Here is an 18970-nt window from a genome sequence, read left to right on the forward strand (position 1 = left end):
GCGCGGGCTAGAGAAGCAGCACCTCGCCTTCCCGCCAAGGCCGGGGACCCGTCGCTCCGCGCGCGCGCGCGAGGCGCGGCTTCTTCCCTAGTCCCAGGCGTCGGGAGCCTCGGCTCGGGGGCGGGGCCTCCGGGGCCTTGTGGCGGTTGGGGGCGGGCCGTGACTAGCGGGGCGCTTCCGGTTCCGGCCGCGGGGAAGGGGCGGGGCCGGGCTGGTGGTGGGAGAGTTTGGCTGTGACGAGGCGTGCGTGGTGACTCTGGAGAACTCGGTGAGCGGACTCGCGCGCCGCGCTGGGCTCCCGGGCCGCCGAGATCCCCCGGCTCTTCGACGAGGGGGCGCGGGGAGGCCCACTGCGCAGGACCAGGGCCGAGGCTGGAGTGCGGGGGCGGGACCGGGCGGAGGGAAGTCGGGGTGGCGGCGGGTGGAGCCGTCTCCCGGGGTAGGGGGCGACGTCGAAGTCCCTCCGGAGGAGCCGGCGGGGTGGGGCTTGTGAGGGCGTTCCGGGTCGGGGCCTCGTCGAGGGGTCTTCTGGAGCCTGATAGGCGCCGCGACCGACCTGGGAGGCCGGGAGGGGTTTCTCTGGCTTCGGAGGAGACAGTCTTCTAGAACTTTCTCTGGACGGGGCCGTGAGGTGCTGGGTCGAGACCCGCTCTTGCCCTTGGCTCCTACTCTCGTCCTCTAGGAGTCGCTCTCGGGGGCTCTCAGAGGTACCGAAAGCCCGAGCCGAAGGGGCGGTGGTTGGGAGGCTTTGGAGTTCCGCTCCTGCCCTGGGAGGAGCTGCTCGCTCCTTCTCTGTCGGCCCGGGTGGAAGGGCCCAGAGGCATCGCAGCTTGGGAGGAAGCGGGAAGGCGTTACTAGGACCGAGGCTGCGGTGTGGTGGGCGGTAGCCTTTGGCGCCCCTCGGCGGGGGGCGATCTCCGGGCTCCCCGAACTGCCGATTCCCATCCACTGCTGCCAGGGTTCCGCAGGCGGAGTCCCCTAGACTCCACGGGGAAGAATTGTTTGGAAGGGTGTCTCTGGAGGTGTTGGCAGCCAGGCTGCGGGGCTCGAGGGCTGGGAAGGCTCTGAGGTCTAGGGCTGGTGGCTGCTGAGCTGTCACGACGCCTATTCGTTCTATGCTCCGTCAGGAACAGGCTCACATCTTCCTGGTGGAAAGCTGCTAGCAACACGATGAGTCTGCAGTGGACTGCAGTCGCCACCTTCCTCTATGCGGAGGTCTTCGCTGTGCTGCTGCTCTGCATTCCCTTCATTTCTCCCAAAAGGTATGGGCAGGCAAGCCAGGAAGAGTCTTGGTAGCTTGTGCCTGCAGAGTTGGGGGGCCCTGGAATTGAAGCCAGCCGGAAACAGGTAGAACCTGTCTGGGATGGGGGTGGCAAGGACTGTGTTTATTATTGCCAGCTAGGCCCACAGTTGTGCTCAGTCACATCTTGACGAGGTCCTTTCCCCTGCACCCTGCCTTCTGGTCTTCAGAGTGTGCCAGAGGGGAGAAGACTGAGCCACCATTCTGGGAACGATGCCTTCCGGGTGTTTAGGGGATGGCATTGTGAGATCTGCAAGACTTGCCCCTGGGTCATGTTCCCATTGATTTGGTGACTTCTGTCCTCCTAACCAGTCTCGCTGGGGTTGCGTAGTGGCCTCATGAGCATTACTCAGCCTAGGAATGCTGAAGCCATGTTTCTTTTCAGTGAACAGAGGACTTCTGAAAAGTTATTTTGAAATTCATCTTGATTACATATACTGTAGGAACACATCTGGTCTTAAGTTAGAACATTACAAATAAGACTCTTTTCACAGATGTTTTCATAAAAGCTTCTTTTTAATGAAAAATTATAGGCCACTGTTGTGATAGAAAGTGTACAGCATTGCTTAAGGAATGTTCTTGACAAAAGCTAGATCTGAATCACCGTATACATTTCACAGGGAATGCAGGGACAGTGGCCCACTTGGAGCTGCTGCATGGAAAGCTTTGCAGGACAAACAGCCTGGTTTCTGCAACAGTGAATTGGGGGAGAAAACAAAAGAGAGCAAGGGAGGGGGGAGTTCGTAGAATAAGAGAGGTTTAAGGTGCTTGTCAACAGAATGCAGAGTCAGAACCTTGTCAGGATTCAAACAGACCAATTGTTAAAAAATAATTGCCTCAATTGGACTTTGGAGTTCTGGCTCTGATGATGAGAGACTTTTCTTGACATTTTTGAGGCCTGGCAGTGGCATTGCGATTGGTAGCCATTTCTGAAGGCTCTTCTCTGATGGAGCTGTATGCTGAAGTATTTATGGAGGGAAAGGAAGAGAGGTCTGGGGTCTGCTTCATGGTAATCGGGGGTGGTGGGAGTCTAGATGAGCCGAGATTGGGCATTCATTTAGTTTAAAGAAATAATGTGGATTTGGCAAGCATTTTGATACTACAGAGGGAACACTAAGTTTTGCATTTCTCTCCCCAGAGCCTACCAGTGTTTAAGATTTTTTTAGAAATTTCTATACTTGGACAGGTATCTTTTTTTTTTTTTCTTTTTAACACTGTTGAACGGATGTCATAAGTTGGAAAATTGCAAGCAGCTAAGGCTGAATCTGTATAAGATATTCAGCCTTTGAAGAAGAGTGCAAAACTGTATTTCTGTTTTCAGGGCCCTGGATCCCAGGTGTGTGTTCTTACTCTACTGACCTTAACCTTTTTGTCCTCTTCACAGATGGCAGAAGATTTTCAAGTCCCGCCTTGTGGAGTTGGTAGTGACATATGGCAACACCTTCTTTGTGGTTCTCATTGTCATCCTTGTGCTACTGGTCATTGGTGAGTGAGTTGTGGCTGATGGTAGCTACCTGACTTAGACCTTTTGCTGTGGCCTCTGCTACAAAGCCCTGTGCCATGTGCTATGTTCCATGATTAGAGTACAGCTTTGATTTCTCAGAGACAGACCATTTAGTGCGCCTGTCTTTCTCTTGGGGGAAGAAAAGCTCCCTTCGTCCACAAAGACATCAGCATCCCTGCTACTGACTGCTGGCAGGGTCTTTGCTTTGACCAGCAGCCTTTGTGCCCCTGGTGCTGACAACCTCGTGTCTCAGGCAGCTCCTTGGGTCCTTCCAGAGCTGAAACCAAGAGAGGCTAATGGACCTGTGCTGACCTTGGTCTCAGTAGGCTGCAGGGTTTAGGAACTGGGTGTGTGTGCTTTTGCTTTTAGGTGTGGGCTGGGGGTAAGAGTTGGGGTGGGGAGGGACCATGCTGGGGGATGTTCGCATAGAGCTTTGCCTTTCTGCACACCAGATTCCACGAACTCTCCTGGTATGGCAGATTGGGTGGGATTGGCCCCTTGCAGAAGGTGGTAGTTGGCAAAAGTGCCGTTTTTCTTTTTGAGGAGTCAGGGAACTGCCTGGGTGTTCTAGAGCGACATCCTGCTATGATAACAGGCTGCTTCATATCCTAATGTAATCTATAGAGGCTTGCCTAAATAAGTTGTTCAGTTCAGTCGCTCAGTTGTGTCCGACTCTTTGCAACCCCATGAATCACAGCACACCAGGCCTCCCTGTCCATCACCAACTCCCGGAGTTTACTCAAACTCACGTCCATCGAGTCGGTGATGCCATCCAGCCATCTCATCCTCTGTTGTCCCCTTCTGCTCCTGCCCCCAATCCCTCCCAGCATCATTCTTTTCCAGTGAGTCAAAAATAAGTTGCTGCTGCTGCTGCTAAGTTGCTTCAGTCGTGTCCGACTCTGTGTGACCCCATAGACGGCAGCCTACCAGGCTTCCCCATCCCTGGGATTCTCCAGGCAAGAACACTGGAGTGGGTTGCCATTTCCTTCTCCAGTGCATGAAAGTGAAAAGTGAAAGTGAAGTTGCTCAGTCGTGTCCGACTCTAGCGACCTCATGGACTGCAGCCTACCAGGCTCCTCCATCCATGGGATTTTCTAGGCAAAAGTACTGGAGTGGGGTGCCATTGCCTTCTCCGAGCAAATGCTAGCAACATAGCATAACTAGCTAGAAGCTGCAGCCCTGGCTGGCCCCTAGCCATCCCTGGGAAAGGGTCTAGGGTACATCTCACTGGGGGAGTGGGCTTAAAGAGAGTTCAGGGTCAACTGCCTTGGGCTGGAGGCCTGAGATAGAGAGGGTAGCCCTCTGCTGTATGACTTGAGTTGGTTTGGCCCAATGCCCCCATCCCTGGTTGGCTCTTTGCCATTAGTCAAGGTGGACCTTGAGGTGCTGGGGTCTCTGGATGCAGAAGACAGTGTGGGAAAACATGTTTTTTGTTTAAATCACAAAAATAGCACATCTTTAAAAATTTGCAAATTTAACTTACAAAGTTAAAGGTCCCCATAAACCCACGTCTCACAGGTAACTATTTTAACAGTCTGTGTTATGTTTCCACAGTTGTTTTCTGTGTTGCCGTGTCTTCACATGGAGGAAGGGACAAGGGAGCCCTCTGGAGTCTATTTTATAACGGCACTAAACCTACTCATGAGGGCCTTGTGCTCATCTCCCAAGGGCCCTACTTTCTAGTATCATCTGGTTGGGAGTTAAGGTGCCCAAATGGGAATTTTGGGGGTCAGGAACCCACATGTGTGCATGCTGAGTCGCTCAGTTGGGTTTGACTCTTTGCGACCCTGTGGACTGTAGTGTGTCAGTCTCCTCTGTCCATGGGATTTTCCAGGCAAGAATACTGGAGTGGGTTGCCATCTCCCCCTCCAGAGGATCTTTGTGACCCAGGGATCGAACACACATTTCCTGTGTCTCCTGCATTGGCAGGCAGATTCCTTACTGTTGAGCCACTTGGGAAGCCCACAGATGTAACACAAAGATACCATTAAGTGGAGGTGTATTTTCATGATGTAAAATCAGCCTAAAAAACAAGCAGTCTCATACCAGAGATTAAGAACCAGATAGTAGGCTTACATGGCCCCTCTCCCATGGGGATCCATTAAGAGTCTTCTTTAGGTAGATCTTTACGTATTGATTTTTGATGTCTTAGATGTTCATTTCAGCAGCACATATCCTAAAATTGAAATGAGACAGAGATGATTAGCATGTCCCCTGCATAAGGATGACACACAAACTCATGAAGCATTCTATATATTTTTTTAAGCACGTTGTAGGGGATATACAAATAGAAATAAAAAGTACTAATGGAACTTATATAATGTTACAAATCAGTGTACCTCAATTGAGAAAAAAGAGATAGCAGGGTTGAAGGAGAAAAGTAGTAGGTATGGGATGGTTCCATTTCTAGGCTGCAAATGCACAGATGTGAATATATGAGTGGCCAGCAGTGGTTTTTTAGAGCAGAGGTTTTTCACTGTTCAGGTGTTGTGCTCCCCCTGTATGCCTATAACTCTGTTAGGCCTTAGGGATGTAATAGGAAAGGTTTCTGTTCTTGTGGCGCTGTAGTCTAATTTGGGGGACATGGACATTAATTTTAGGTCTGTGTAATACAAAGAGAATAACACTGCCTAGAAGACTCTTGAGAGTCCCTTGGACTGCAAGGAGATCCAACCAGTCCATTCTGAAGGAGATTAGCCCTGGGATTTCTTTGGAAGGAATGATGTTAAGGCTGAAACTCCAGTACTTTGGCCACCTCATGCGAAGAGTTGACTCACTGGAAAAGACTCTGATGCTGGGAGGGATTGGGGGCAAGAGGAGAAGGGGACGACAGAGGATGAGATGACTGGATGGCATCACCGACTCGATGGACGTGAGTTTAAGTAAACCCTGGGAGCTGGTGATGGACAGGGAGGCCTGGCGTGCTGCGATTCATGGGGTTGCAAAGAGTCGGACATGACTGAGCGGCTGAACTGAACTGAATGGGACTGAAAATGACTGCTTTATTTAAGCTGGCCGCATGTAGTAGGTTCTACTGGAGGTGATTGATTATATTATGGGCTTCTTTCTCCTGCATTGAACATTGATGAGCATGAATTTCTTTTGTAAGCAGAATACACCAGTTTAACCAGTTATAAAGCTTAGACGCTTAGAAATGAAAACCTTTGAGTCTTTAGCAGGCATGCTCCAGGTCTTGACTCCTAGGCAAGCTCATGCCTGCCTCGTGGGCATTTCCATAAACAGGACTCACCTGGTTTATCAGTTGGGTGGCTGATGGCCAGCCCCATTTGTGATAGAACCAAACAGTGGGGGCACCGTGGGAAAGGGAGTTGCCCCAGTTGCCGGCAACATCTCAGATTTGTTGAGTTTCTTGACATGGAGAGCAAGCTTGCAGTCTGGGTAGAATGGGTCCAGAAGGTGACATGAGAAAAGCTGGAGGAGAGAACAGGTCGGAGGGCAGCACTTCTGACAAGGCACCCATGAAAATGTGTGTAGAAGGGGAAGAGCAGGGGAGACAGTTTCGAGGAAAGCAAGGCTGCCCAGACTCGCACCTTGCATCTCAGCTGGACTGATCCGGGGCTGAACACCTGTATCTCTGCTCTGCCGCAGATGCTCTTCGTGAGATTCGAAAGTATGATGATGTGACAGAGAAGGTGAACCTCCAGAACAACCCTGGGGCTGTGGAGCACTTCCACATGAAGCTTTTCCGTGCCCAGAGGAACCTCTACATTGCTGGCTTTTCCTTGCTGCTGTCCTTGTGAGTGGGGAGGGGTGAGGGACTGAAGGGACCTATGGGCTAGTCTGTGGCCTTGAATTGGAGGCCCTTTCTACATTCGGGGAACCACACAGTTTCTCCAGAGGCAGCATGGAAGATGGGAGAGGGCTGACTGGTATGCCAGAAGGCCATGCTGTGGCTCTGCCATAGCTGCAACATGTTCTTTTAGGGCCTTTGTGCTACTCTCACCTTGCTCTCTGTACACAGTGGAGTAAGTGACGGGTGCTTTCCCTCCTCTGGAGAGGCCCTTTGGAGCCCATCTTTAAAAGGGAACAACTGAATAGGGCCTTTTTGTGTATGGGGTCCAGTCCTGAGAAAAGTGGGCAGAAAGGGCACAAAACGGGGCTGAGACCAACTGTGTCGCCAGGGCCTTCCCCGGTGTAGACCTATCACAGGAGCATGAGACCTATTGGAACCTGAGGGCTGGCATGCTGCCTCCTGTTCACAGGGGTTCTGATGGAGTGAGGGGCTGGCTATTCTCAAGTGTGCTTACCTGGCAGGGAATAAGACATTGTGCTCAGGACAAGGGCTTCCAGGAGTATTGGGAAAAACTTACTGTGAGGTTACTCAGAAGTAGGGTGAGTTTGTGGATTCTTGGGCTGGGCTATCTTAATTCTAATCACCTGGACCTCCTTCTTCACTACGCATTGGAATGACTGTCTTGGTTTCCCTTTTTCACACAAAAAAGTCAGTTGCTCAGCTGAGCCTGGTATCTCTGGGTCAGATTTGGAAAGTGACAAGTGGTGGAGCTGGCAAGGGCTTTTCAGGGGGATACACCTAATCTCAGGAGTGATCTGCAGGCCTGCCGTGTTCTACCTTCTGAGAGTCAGGAACTGAGAGTGCTGGAAGGAGTTGGACACAGAGGCCAGGGTTTTAGGGTTTCAGGAAGCTCTAAAAAAGAAGTATGATCTTGTGGACTGAAACTGAAAGGGAAGCCGATCCAGGGGACTGAGTCCAACCGCAAGTGAGCCAGAGGGTTGGAAAAGAGAACTGGCTGTGTCTGAAGGACCACAGAGGCTCTTGGGGAGGATTTCATCTGGAAGTTAGGAAGGACAGAAAGAAAACTAAGGATTGGACTGGAAGAGGACAGGGAGCTTTAAGAATAGTATTGAGAAGGCAAAAGTCTGGTGAGCACTGGATCGGGAGCACAGTGAGGCCTGGGAAAAAGACAGTCCCCTCGGTGTTTCTGTGTAAAATAAGGAAAGGGTGGGTAGGGGGTCAGGGCAAAGGAAGCGCTGGGATGAGAGAACTGAAATCCCAGATGGGTGAGGCGATACTGGAGCGCCCAGCTTCTCTGACTTAGTTTCCGCTTGGGCTAATGAAATGATGTCCAGAGGCTCTGGAGTTCATTTGCAGCTGGAATCGCCAGTCCTTGAGGAATTGCAGGGTAGGAGAGATTCTGCACGACTGCAGACGGGCAAGCATCCCAGTTTCCAAAGGAGGGAGATAGTAGGTGAGGAAACAGACTGGGAGGGTCTGGTCTGACTTTGATGTCAAGCTGTGTTCCAGAAAGAACAGCTTGTATGCCTTTATTTATTTATTTATTTTTAAAATATAAGTTTATTTTAATTGGAGGCTAATTATTTTACAATATTGTATTGGTTTTGCCATACGTCAGCATGAATCTGCCACGGGTGTACACATGTTCCCCATCCTGAACCCCCCTCTCACCTCCCTCCCCATACCATCCCTCTGAAGAGAGAGGGATCACTGGCAACTATTGTGAATGCTGGGGGGACAGGTTCTGTCAGTCTTATCCCTGCCTTTGCCCATTTGGGGTGTGTGGATTTTCTGCAAAAGGTTTGCCAGTCTCCAATTCAAGAAGATTCTTATGGACCAGGTGCTGAAGTGTGGGCACTGTGCTGGCATAATAGTGTAGTTGGGTGGGGTCCTAAGTCCCAGGAGTGGCTGCTGTATGGGTCAGCTCCATCTAAATAGGGGTCTCAGGAGCTTGCACTCCATCGCTGGCCTGCTCAATGCTTCTCTGCTGAGGACATTTGTTATGGCGAGCAGGTGCAGGGAGAAATGGAAGTGGGAGGAGTTGAAAAACAGGTATGTGGGCTACTACTCAGAACCCACGGCCATCTAGACAGGTTTGCTGATGGGGCCAACTCGAATGAGACTTGAGTTTTTAACAGGGTTACGTTTGCAAATGTGTGTGTAGGTTCATAAAGAGCAGCGGAGACAAGGCCAAACAGGAACTTGGAAAGACTTGGGCTTGTGCCTTACTGCAGCTTAGTAGTTCGTGGCAGAGCTACTGCAGAAGCTCATGAGCTGTTAGTCCCCTCCAGTGAGGGCTGGAGGCACCAGCCTTGCTTGACTCAGTGTCAGCCAGTGCTGCGTGGAGGGTTGCAGTTGGGGTCCCACCTTTAAAGAGATGCTGGCAAAGCTCAGGTGGTGAATTTAGAAGTAGTCACAGTGCTGGTGGGTGGAATGGTGTTTGTTCCTCACGTACTGTGGTTTTGAAGTCTGACTCTCCTGACTGCTCTGCTTTTGTGATCTCTTCCAGAAGAATGCCTCCAGGGCAGGTATTATCTGAGTGGGCCGGGGGACAGTGTAGCCAGGTGTATCAGATGAGTGAGTGTGTGCTCACCTCAGTCCTCTGCAACACCATGAAGCTAGGCATTCCAGCTTAATTCCTGCAGTTGACTTTAAAAAACTGGCATAAAGCACAAGTCAGCATCTAGTTCTAGCTTGACCAGTGCAGAGTAGGAGAACACCACCACAGTCAGGGTGCAGAGCAGTTGGCAGTCTCCTTTCGAACCCAGACAGGTGAATTTAAAGAAGAGCAGTCATCGTTTATATCTCTGTCTTTTCCTAAGGGGGGCGTGGAATCTATAAGAGGAGAGTGAGATCTGGACCGCAGGTCCAATGCGCTCTGTCCTCTGAGCTCCCTCCCCCACTGTGCTCTGACCTCTCAGTCTGACAAACGTGTAAGGAAGGTTTCAGCGAATTCCCTTTAAAATGTGTCAGACAGTAGCTTCTTGGGCCTGGTTGTTCCCGCAGCTCCCCATCTGTTTGTTGTCTATCTTGGCTGAAAGAGGCTTTGCTGTACATGCCACACTCTCCTGGATCCCTGTCTAGTAGCTGATCAAAAAAAAAAGGATGTGAAATTCTCGTGTGACTTTTTAGAAAAGGAAAGTGACCTCGAGGATCGGTGTGGATTCACTAGTTGTCCACAGATGATCTGTTTAGTTTCTAGAATTTTCCAAGATGATATACTCCTCCCTAGTCTAGGGGTCAGACCCTGTATGGTGGCTGTGACCCTTGAGGAACTTCTCTCTTTGCATGACATTAGCCATAGAACTGTTCTTGTCCAAATACACAGCTCATATGCAGCTTACAGGAAACACTTTAAGAACACAGCTGTCACCTTTGTTATTCTGATTACAGAAGTTATCCCTACTCACTGTAAACATAAACAAAGCCCCCCCAAACTTCAAATAGTAATGTGTGGTGAGAAACTGCAAGTTTTCATCTCCAGAGATAGCTATAGGTAATAAGTGGGATGTTTCTGAAACTTTTAAAAATAATCTTTTACATATATGTTAACTGTTTTCTTATGAGCACTATGGGTTGTTTTTTTTTTTGCTCTGCTTTGACTTGCCCTTTTCACTCAATTATCTTGGCAGTTTTTCTAAATGACTTGCACAGACTTCTCCTGTGCTTCATGGCTGTGCAGTGTTCCGTGCTGTGAGGGCACCATCGTGTATTAAGTCAGTTCCCTGGTCACACATAGGTGAGCTGGTTGGAAATTTTTACCATTAAAAAACCACTTTCCCACATTGATGCTTTCTAATCTGGCACAGGATGCTTCTTTTTTTTCCCTTTTTCTCTGTTTAATTATTGGAAATGGGATCTGTGGGATCCTCGTTCCCTGGCACCTAGCTGCTCTCAACGTGGCCTGTGGCCAGCAGCATTGGCTAGACCTGGGGGCTTGTTGGGAACAGAGACCCTCTGCCCTGCCCCCAGCCTGCTGACAAGGACCTGCATCTTGCTGAGCTCCCAGTGACCCTGGTGTTTAATTGTTAAACATTGAAAAAATCGAACTATAGTTTATTTACAATGTTGTGTTAATTTCGGGTGTACAGCAAAGTGACTCAGTGGTCAAGTGCATTTAAAACACTTGGCTTACTCTCTCCCTCTCCTTGTGTACCTGGTTGGTATTTCCAGAAACCATGCTCTGTCTGTCCTGTAGTTTTGGAAGCGCTTTCTCTTTGAAGATTGCCTTCTCTCCTCTGTCTGCCCTACATGGGCTAGTTCCTTTATTGTCCTACATGGCTTTGCTTCCATCTTCCTCTCAACTTTTGTACACTTTTCTTTTGCATAAATGACCCGCTAACTCTTGTTAGCCGTGTGCAAGTCTGTGTGAAAGAACAAGAGAGATGTCTCTCTGTCACGGCTGGGTCAAGTTTAGGTGTATTAGAATTGTTTTGCAGAGTCCCACTCACGGTCTTAGCTCCATAACCAGAGCATCATTGTACAGGAGACAGAGCTGCTGCAGAAATACTGAGGGAGAGTAGTTGTATGTGTGAATTGCTTGGGTTCTGGTTCGGCTTGAAATCAGTAAGGACTTCTGTAATAGCTTCATAATTCAGGGGGCCTTTGTGAGTGGAAAAGGGCAACCCAGGAGAGAGGGAGCACTGGAAAGATGGCCTGAGTTGCACAGGTTCTAAATCGCCAGCCCAAGCCTCTGCCTAGTTCTGATACCAGTTCGGATGCCCGCTTGTTTGTGTTGGTGTGAGCTCTTAGTAACAGATTGTTGGTTTATAGTCTGCCTCTGACTGTAGACTGGATAGTAGGCTGTTTGTTCCCCTGGATTTTGGTAGGAAGGTGCCTGGGTCAAGCACACAATCTATGCATCAGCCTTAGCCTAAGTTTTACGAGTCCAGTGACTTTAATCTCTTAGTCCCTTTTGTACTCTGAAGATTATTTATTTGGCCACATTGGTCTTACTTGCAGCCTGCAGGATCTTCGCTGTGTCATGTGGGATCTTTCTTTGTGGCCTATGGGCTCTCTAATTGTGGCACAGTCTCTGGAGTTCACGGGCTTCAGTAGTTGTTACATGAGGGCTCAGTTGCCCCATGGCATGCGGGATCTTAGTTCCCCACCGAAGGATCGTCACGTGCCTTGCAAGGCGGATTCTTAATCACTGGACCACCACGAAAGTGCCCCCATGTGAAGATTATTAAGCCATCTGATAGTATATAGCCTTTGGAGGAAGTTGAGGCTTTAAATAAACAAATAAAAGACATCCTCTAAAATGTCAACCAACGTTGCCACATGCCTTTTTTGAATATCTTTCTAGACTGATATCAGTTACCATTTGTTAAGGATTCCATGTGCCAAGCACACATTAATTTTTACAGTAGTTCTGCAAAGCTGAGGTTCAGAGACCCAAGTTCACAGAGCTAGTCATCAGCAGAACTGAGAATTCCGATTTAAAGTGATAGGACCTCAGCACCTGGGTTCTTTCCCTACAGCAGCCACACGCGTCTTCACATTGGAACTACCACAGGTGAACTTGGATCTTTCACTGTCCGTCATGAACATTGTTCTACTACAGCCCATCAGTTTCCAGCGTTCTTACGAATCTACCAGTTCCCCGCTGCTAAACATCAGGCTCATTCCCCCAGTTTTCTCTCATAAACCAGGAAAACCCCTCTCAGTTGCCACTTTGCATGCCTCTCAGCTGGACCTCCTGGTCATAGTGTTTGTGTCTGTCTTCCTGTTTTTCTCCTGCGAATTTGCACATGTCTCACTGGCAGGTACTGGCCCAGTCCCAGAACCCAGTGGGCTGTTAGAGAAGGAGCACGTGGAGCAGGGCAGATGACTCAGGAGTGGCCAGAGACATGGTGGAGGGTTTTTAATGCCAGTTTCAGAGTATGTACCTGACCTCTGTGTGGTAAAGTGTTGGGTTTTTCCAGCGGTGCTGTGCCATGGTCCGAGTTGCACGTTTGTACTTGGCAACAGCACCTGGGGTGGGGTAGTTTTTAGCTCAAGAGCACCTAGAAGCAGGGGGCGCAAAGGGGAGATCACTGAATTGGGAGATGCTGGTGGCCTGAACCAGGTTTCTGAGGTGCTGGCCGGAGAAAGGGGGGGAACTAGTGGGGACCCCAAGCCTTGGAGGCAGAGGCGGTGGTGGTTCTGCTGTGGGTGCCCGCAGAGTGGCAAAACCCAGAGGAAGACTGGTACATTCATCTAGGGGAAGGGAGCTCGAGAGGCCCGCTGGAAGGCGCGAGGAAGCAGGGGCTGGGCAGTGGAGGGGGGTGGCTTCACGGAGGGGTCGAAGGATGGCTGATGGGTGAGAGGGCTGGGCGACCACTCCCTGGAAGCCAGGTTAAGGGTAATGAAGGCCGATTCAGGGAGAGGCAAGACTAGGGGAGAGAGACAGCAGGTTAGTGGTGAGGGGACCACAGAGGGAGAGAGCAAGGCTAGGAGAAGAGGCTGGGAGTGGCGCTTGCTCCTCCTGGGTCTGGGGTTAAGAGCACGCAGGGGGGAGAATTCCCTGACGGTGGTCCAGTGGTTAAGAATCCGTGCTTTGACTGCCGAGGGCTTGGGTTCAATCCCTGGTCGGGGAGCATCACATCCTTAAACAGATGTGTCCTTCCTCACAAAGCTCTGCCCTGCTGCTCCATGGTTGCTCTGACGTGGGGCAGCTTGCTACCTTCCCAGGTCTCAGTGCTTCCTGCTGAGAAAGCCCAGCTGTGGGCTGGGCCGCGAAGTTCGAGAACAGCTGTCTCCACACAGAAGCCCGGGGGAGCTCTGCCCATTTTTCTCATCACAGGTGATTCCCCAGCTCCTGTGGTATCTTTTTCGTTCGTTTGTAATTGTCAAACGTACATATAGCATCAAGCAGGCTATCTGAACCAGTTTTTCGTTCTTCTGTCATATATGAGATTGTCAGACAGGCTTTCTCATATTTGTTGGTTGCTGTTTTGGCCTGGCTGCATGGATCCTAGTTCCCCTACCAGGGGTTGAACCCGGGCCCTTGGCACTAAAGGCGCAGAGTCTTAACCACTGGACCACCAGGGAAGTACCCGCCCCCCCAAACCATTTTTAGGTGTGCAGCTCAGGAGTGTAGTTCAGGCAGCCCTCCCAAACTCTTCATCTTCCAAACAGGAACTCTGTCCCCCCTCCACAAACCAGGGAGCTTACCTCCTGAGCTTCTCTTCCTTGGTGTCCAGAAAGCGCTGCATCATCTCAGTAGGCTTCCTGCCCCACAGTTGCCCTCATAGCCTGTCTGCGCTGCCTGGTCCAGCCAAGCAAGCTTTCTGATGGTATAAAACCACCCCACCGCCCCTGCTTCCAGTGCCTTCAGAGTGGCTTTGACATCAGGGCCTGACCCTGAGACCTTCGGGATGTGACCCCTTCCTGCAGCCCTCTGAGTCTTTGGTTTGGTCTCTCTGTCATGAACCAGCCACATGGGGCCCCTTCCCTATTTTCGTGGCCTCAGCCTGGACCGCCCCCCCCCCTCCCCGCCACCCGCTGGCCTGCCAGTCCAGCCTAGAACCCCCGTTTGTGCTTCCTGCCTTTCTGATCCTGTGGTGCGAGGCCCGTGTTGTGCTGACCTCCAAGGCCCTGGTGGCCTGGGACATGGCGACCTAGGGTCACCCCCTCTAGTCTTGCCGGCTCCATGCCAAGGGCCAGGTACATACACAGGGCTGCCTTCCCCTTTGGGCCTGAAGGGAGTGTCCTGGGCAGACAGGGCCGGCTTCAGGCCCGTGTCTAGGTTGAACTCCTCGAGCTGCTGTGCCGACTGTTCTAGGTTGGACGCCCAGCTCTTCAGGTCTCCTGAGCACTGAGCAGGAATGCTGGGGTGGGGGGAGTGTGTGTGAAGACACACGTGTTGAGGACATGGATGCTGCTGGTTCTGGCGCCGCGCTGTGGATCTTTGGTCCCTGAGGGCACGGTGCAGGTCACCATTTAGGACGGACCCGGGCGCTGTGCACTGTCTCATCTGTTGCCTTCATGCCTCCTTCCCTGCTCTGAGTGGGGCTGCAACTGGCTGGTGTCCCTCTGCAGTTGCGGATGTGGCTGCCCGGCAGCTCTTGCTGGGCTGAGGTTTGCAGGTTCTAAGAGTCAAGCTCTGTTTTCTTTGCCTTTGAGGAAATGTGAATGGTCAGGACCAAAGTAGTAGTTGCATCCAGACCTGGGAAGGGCCCTCTGTGTGAAATTGCTCCATCTGTAACGACCTGAACTTGGTCCGCGGTTCCCTCTTGTTTTCTGCCTACTCCTTTAGGGCTGGATTCTGTCGCCACAGTCAATACGGATGGGGTGGCCTGGGCTTTCTTGCGAAGTTCCCTTCCCCAGTGGGATGTAACAGCCCACAACGGCCCTGAGAGGCAGGCGGCTGTAGTGAGAGTGGGTGTTGGAATTAGCTGGGTTTGGGCCCTGGGTCTGTTACTGTTGAGCCATGTCACCTCGAGGAAGTCACTCAGTCTCTGGAGCCTTTTCCCTCCCTGGTTAAACGGCTGAGGATGCCTTTTCACAGGCTTGGTGTAAGGATTAAGGTGACCAGGGCTGTGTTCTTGGCATCCTGCCTGGCCTATGGGGATTGCTTCATAAACAGTGACTGTTCCTGGTATCACCCCAAGTAGTGAGAGAGTTTTGTGGGATTTTCCCCACTCGTGTGGTGGGCTGTGCCACAGAGAATGCCAGGCCTGTCCCTCAGGGTCTTAACTTTCCAGGCTGGGCACAGGGTGGGGAGAGTGAGTGCAGGGGGACGAGTGGAAGGCCAGGAGAGGCCGGCCGAGGAAGGGCTTGGGGGGACACACCGAGGAAGCCTCAGGGCCCTGGCGTCTGGTTGGATGTTGCTGGGGGTTCTCAGGCCTGGCTGAGCACTGGAGGCAGTAGAGAAGAGCAGCCCCCTGCGGGTGTCACTCAGTTTCAACAGCGAGTGTCTCCTTGGCCAGTCTAGTTTGATCACCCCCGTTGTCCTCTGGAGTATTTTGAAGCCAATCCCAAATAGCATGTTTACAGGCAAAATAGGATTTTGGCCTATCGCTTTGAAAAGAGAGGGACTTGGTTAAAAAGTTTTAAGCACGCTAGCATTTTGCGTATGAGAACCTTAGAGTAACTTCACAGTAACCAACTTAGTGGTGATTGGTCACATTTCCCAGATTATGTTGCAGGTTTTGCTTATACTTTTTTGAAAGTGAACATGAAGGTGAAAGTCGCTCAGTCGTTTCTGACTCTTTGCGACCCCATGGACTATACAGTCCATGGAATTCTCCAGGCCAGAATACTGGAGGGGGTAGCCTTTCCTTTCTTCAGGGGAGTTTTCCAACCCAGGGATCAAACCCAGGTCTCCCGCATTGCAGGCGGATTCTTTACCAGCTGAGCCACAAGGGAAACCTAAAAAAGTATACTTTTTTACTCTTGCTTTAATCCACATCTAAATAAGATAAATGAGGGGTTTGTAAAATCTGATGCTCGAGATCATCCCAGAGATAAAGTGATTTAACTGAAGGGCTGACCTTAGAAGGCCAGGTAGAGGGATTTTTGGCCTTTATTTCCTCTTGATCCGTCAGTCAGCTGCCATCATTTTCTGAGACTTCAAATACAATAGTGCTTCAGAGCTAAGCACTGAATAACAGACTTTTTGATAAGTCCATTGATTTCTAGTCCCCTCCTCCTCCAGCCAAAGTCGCCCAGCTGCATTAGTGTGCTGATGTCCTGTGGGTGCTAGGCCCAGCAGGGCCTCTGATAAAGTGGGGACTGCGGTAAAGTGTGGGGAGTTGCCTATGAAGAGATCACAGAAGACCATCTGACATGCATCAAAACGAGCATCAGCTTCTTTTAAAATTGGATTTTTTGCTCAGCTACTTGGTTTTGGCCAAAGAATTCTCTTCCTCATACTCTAAAGGCAAATGGCAAATGAGCAGTTTGGGGGCATGGTGCCAAACAATAGGGGCTCAGTCTTCCTAATTCCAAGGTCATGGGAAGGAAGCCTGATGGTCTAGCAGGGCCCCTTTCTCGGAAGGCAGAGGGCAGGAGGCATGGAGAGCAGGTCTGTAGATGGGAAGGACTGTGAGCTCCTCCAGCCCAGCGCCATCTGACCAGTTGCCTCCAGGCTGGAAACATGCTCGCTGTGAACAAGTGTGGCTGCTGTGACTGAGGAGTTGATTTTTCATTTAATATCATTTCAGTTCAGTCGCTCAGTCATGTCCGACTCTTCGCGACCCCATGGACTGCAGCACGCCAGGCTTCCCTGTTCATCACCATCTCCCAGAGCTTGTTCAAACTCATGTCCATCGAGTTGGTGATGCCATCCAGCTATTTCATCCTCGCTCATCCCCCTTCTCCTGCCTTCAGTCTTTCCCAGCATCAGGGTCTTTTCCAGTGATTCAGTTCTTTGCATCAGGTGGCCAAAGTATTGGAGCTTTAGCAGCAGTCCTTCCAGTGAATGAATATTCAGGACTGATTTCTTTTAGGATTGACTGGTTTGATCTCTGTCCTATCCACGGGACTCTTAAGAGTCTTCAACACCACAGTTCAAAAGCATCAGTTTTTCAGGGCTCAGCATTCTTTATAGTCCAACTCTCACGTCCATACATGACCACTGGAAAAACCATAGCTTTGACTAGATGGACCTTTGTTGGCATGCTTTTTAACATGCTGTCTAGGTTGGTCATAGTTTTTCTTCCAAGGAGCAAGCGTCTTTGAATTTCATGGCTGCAGTCTCCATCTGCAGTGATTTTGGAGCCCAAGGATATAAAGTCTGTCAGTGTTTCCATTGTTTGCCCATCTATTTGCCATAAAGTGATAGGACCAAAATTTTAATTTATTTAAACAGAAAGGCCACCAGTGGCCTCTGCATTGGATCGAGTAGCTGATACCACCTCTAGTCCTTTGCTTTGTTCCCTGTTTGGGCCAGTCCTCTTTCCTGGGCTCATTGCCTTGCAAGAGACACTTTGCTTTGGATTGGAGTACTGTGTGGGGCTTTCCTTGTAGCTCAGTCAGTAAAGAATCTGCCTGCAGTACAGGAGACCGGGGTTCGATCCCTGGGTTGGGAAGATCCCCTGGAGAAGAAAATGGCGACCCACTCCAGTATCCTTGCCTGGAAAGTCTCATGGACAGAGGAACCTGGTGGGCTGCAGTCCATGGGGTTGCAAAGAGTCGTGTATGACTGAGCGACTAACACTTACCGGCTGTGTGGGGCACATCTTGGGTGACTGCTCCCTCCCTCTGAAAGGTTGCTTCTGCAAGCCGAGCCATGACCTCCAGAGGAGAGGAGTTCGAGCCAGGGTTAGAGACGAGGCTTGACTACTTGGAGCATTTTGTGTAGCAAAGTTTTATTAAAGTATAACAGATAGGGAAAGCTTCTGGTATAGACATCAGAAGGGGACAGAATATGTCTGTTAGTAAGCTTATTAATCAGATAAGAGAGATACCTCAAGGCTGAGGGGTTTCACCAGGCCCCTTTCCCACAGTGTATGTGCATGTTTGAGATAGGATGGTACGAGGTGTCTGATTCCCCCCAGCCATAAAACAATTGACATGAATACTGGTTTGTTGAACCATTATCAGCCCAAGGTTTGAGAAAAGAAAAAAAGTTAATCTTGAACCACTTTGAAGAAAGGCAGATTCTAAAGTGAATACATAGTTCCATTAAGAAAAACATTTCCATAAGAAAAACACTTGTGTGTGTGAAAGTTACTCAGTGCTGTCCGACTTGTTGTGACCCCATGGACTACACAGTCCGTGGAATTCTCCAGGACTTACTGGAGTGAGTAGCCTTTCCCTTCTCCAGGGGATCTTCCTAGCCCAGGTCTCCTGCATTGCAGGTGGATTTTTTACCAGCTGAGCCACAAGGGAAGCCCAAGAATAATGGAGTGGGTAGCCTATCCCTTCTCCAGCAGATCTTCCCGACCCCAGAATCAAACTGGGGTCTTCTGCATTGCAGGTGGATTCCCTGATAGCTCAATTGGTAAAGAACCTGCCTGCAACCAGGGTCTCCTGCATGGCAGGTGGATTCCCTGATAGCTGAGTTCCATGTAGGGTTCTAACTGTTGCTTCTTGACCTGCATACAGATTTCTCAGGAGTCAGGTAAGGTGGTCTGGAATTCCCATCTCTTGAATTTTCCACAGTTTGTTGTGATCCACACAGTCAAAGGCTTTGGTGTTAGTAAAGCAGAAGTAGATGTTTTTCTGGAACTCTCTTGCTTTTTCAATGATCCAGCAGATGTTGGCAATTCGATCTCTGGTTCCTCTGCCTTTTCTAAATCTAGCTTGAACATCTGGAAGTTTTTGGTTCATGTACTGTTGAAGCCTCACTTGGAGAATTTTGAGCATTACTTTGCTAACGTGTAAGATGAGCAATTGTGTGGTAGTTTGAACATTCTTTGGCATTGCCTTTCCTTGGGATTGGAATGAAAACTGACCTTTT

The 18970-nt window shown here is 50.3% G+C and overlaps 1 protein-coding gene and 1 non-coding gene across 3 annotated transcripts in view; both read left to right on the top strand.

The window, feature by feature from the left end:
- The first annotated feature begins 112 nt into the window (after positions 1 to 112).
- The window catches only part of BCAP31 (B cell receptor associated protein 31), a 29130-nt gene continuing 10272 nt past the window's right edge, over positions 113 to 18970 (top strand). Inside the window, exons 1-4 of one of the 2 annotated variants that reach the window (XM_006043678.4) lie at positions 113 to 268; positions 1128 to 1262; positions 2685 to 2785; positions 6414 to 6561. In XM_006043678.4, coding sequence (XP_006043740.1) covers positions 1171 to 1262; positions 2685 to 2785; positions 6414 to 6561 — 341 coding nt within the window. In that variant the 5' untranslated portion in view covers positions 113 to 268; positions 1128 to 1170. Of the gene's footprint in view, positions 269 to 538; positions 708 to 1127; positions 1263 to 2684; positions 2786 to 6413; positions 6562 to 18970 lie in introns of those variants that run through there. The other variant, XM_045164521.1, reaches the window with a different exon arrangement.
- Positions 4959 to 5063, top strand: LOC112582460. Its single transcript, XR_003106990.1, has one exon. It is a non-coding gene; the product is annotated as a U6 spliceosomal RNA (small nuclear RNA).

This window comes from Bubalus bubalis, chromosome X (genome assembly GCF_019923935.1).
Source record: "Bubalus bubalis isolate 160015118507 breed Murrah chromosome X, NDDB_SH_1, whole genome shotgun sequence".
In the NCBI taxonomy this organism is placed as follows: domain Eukaryota; kingdom Metazoa; phylum Chordata; class Mammalia; order Artiodactyla; family Bovidae; genus Bubalus; species Bubalus bubalis.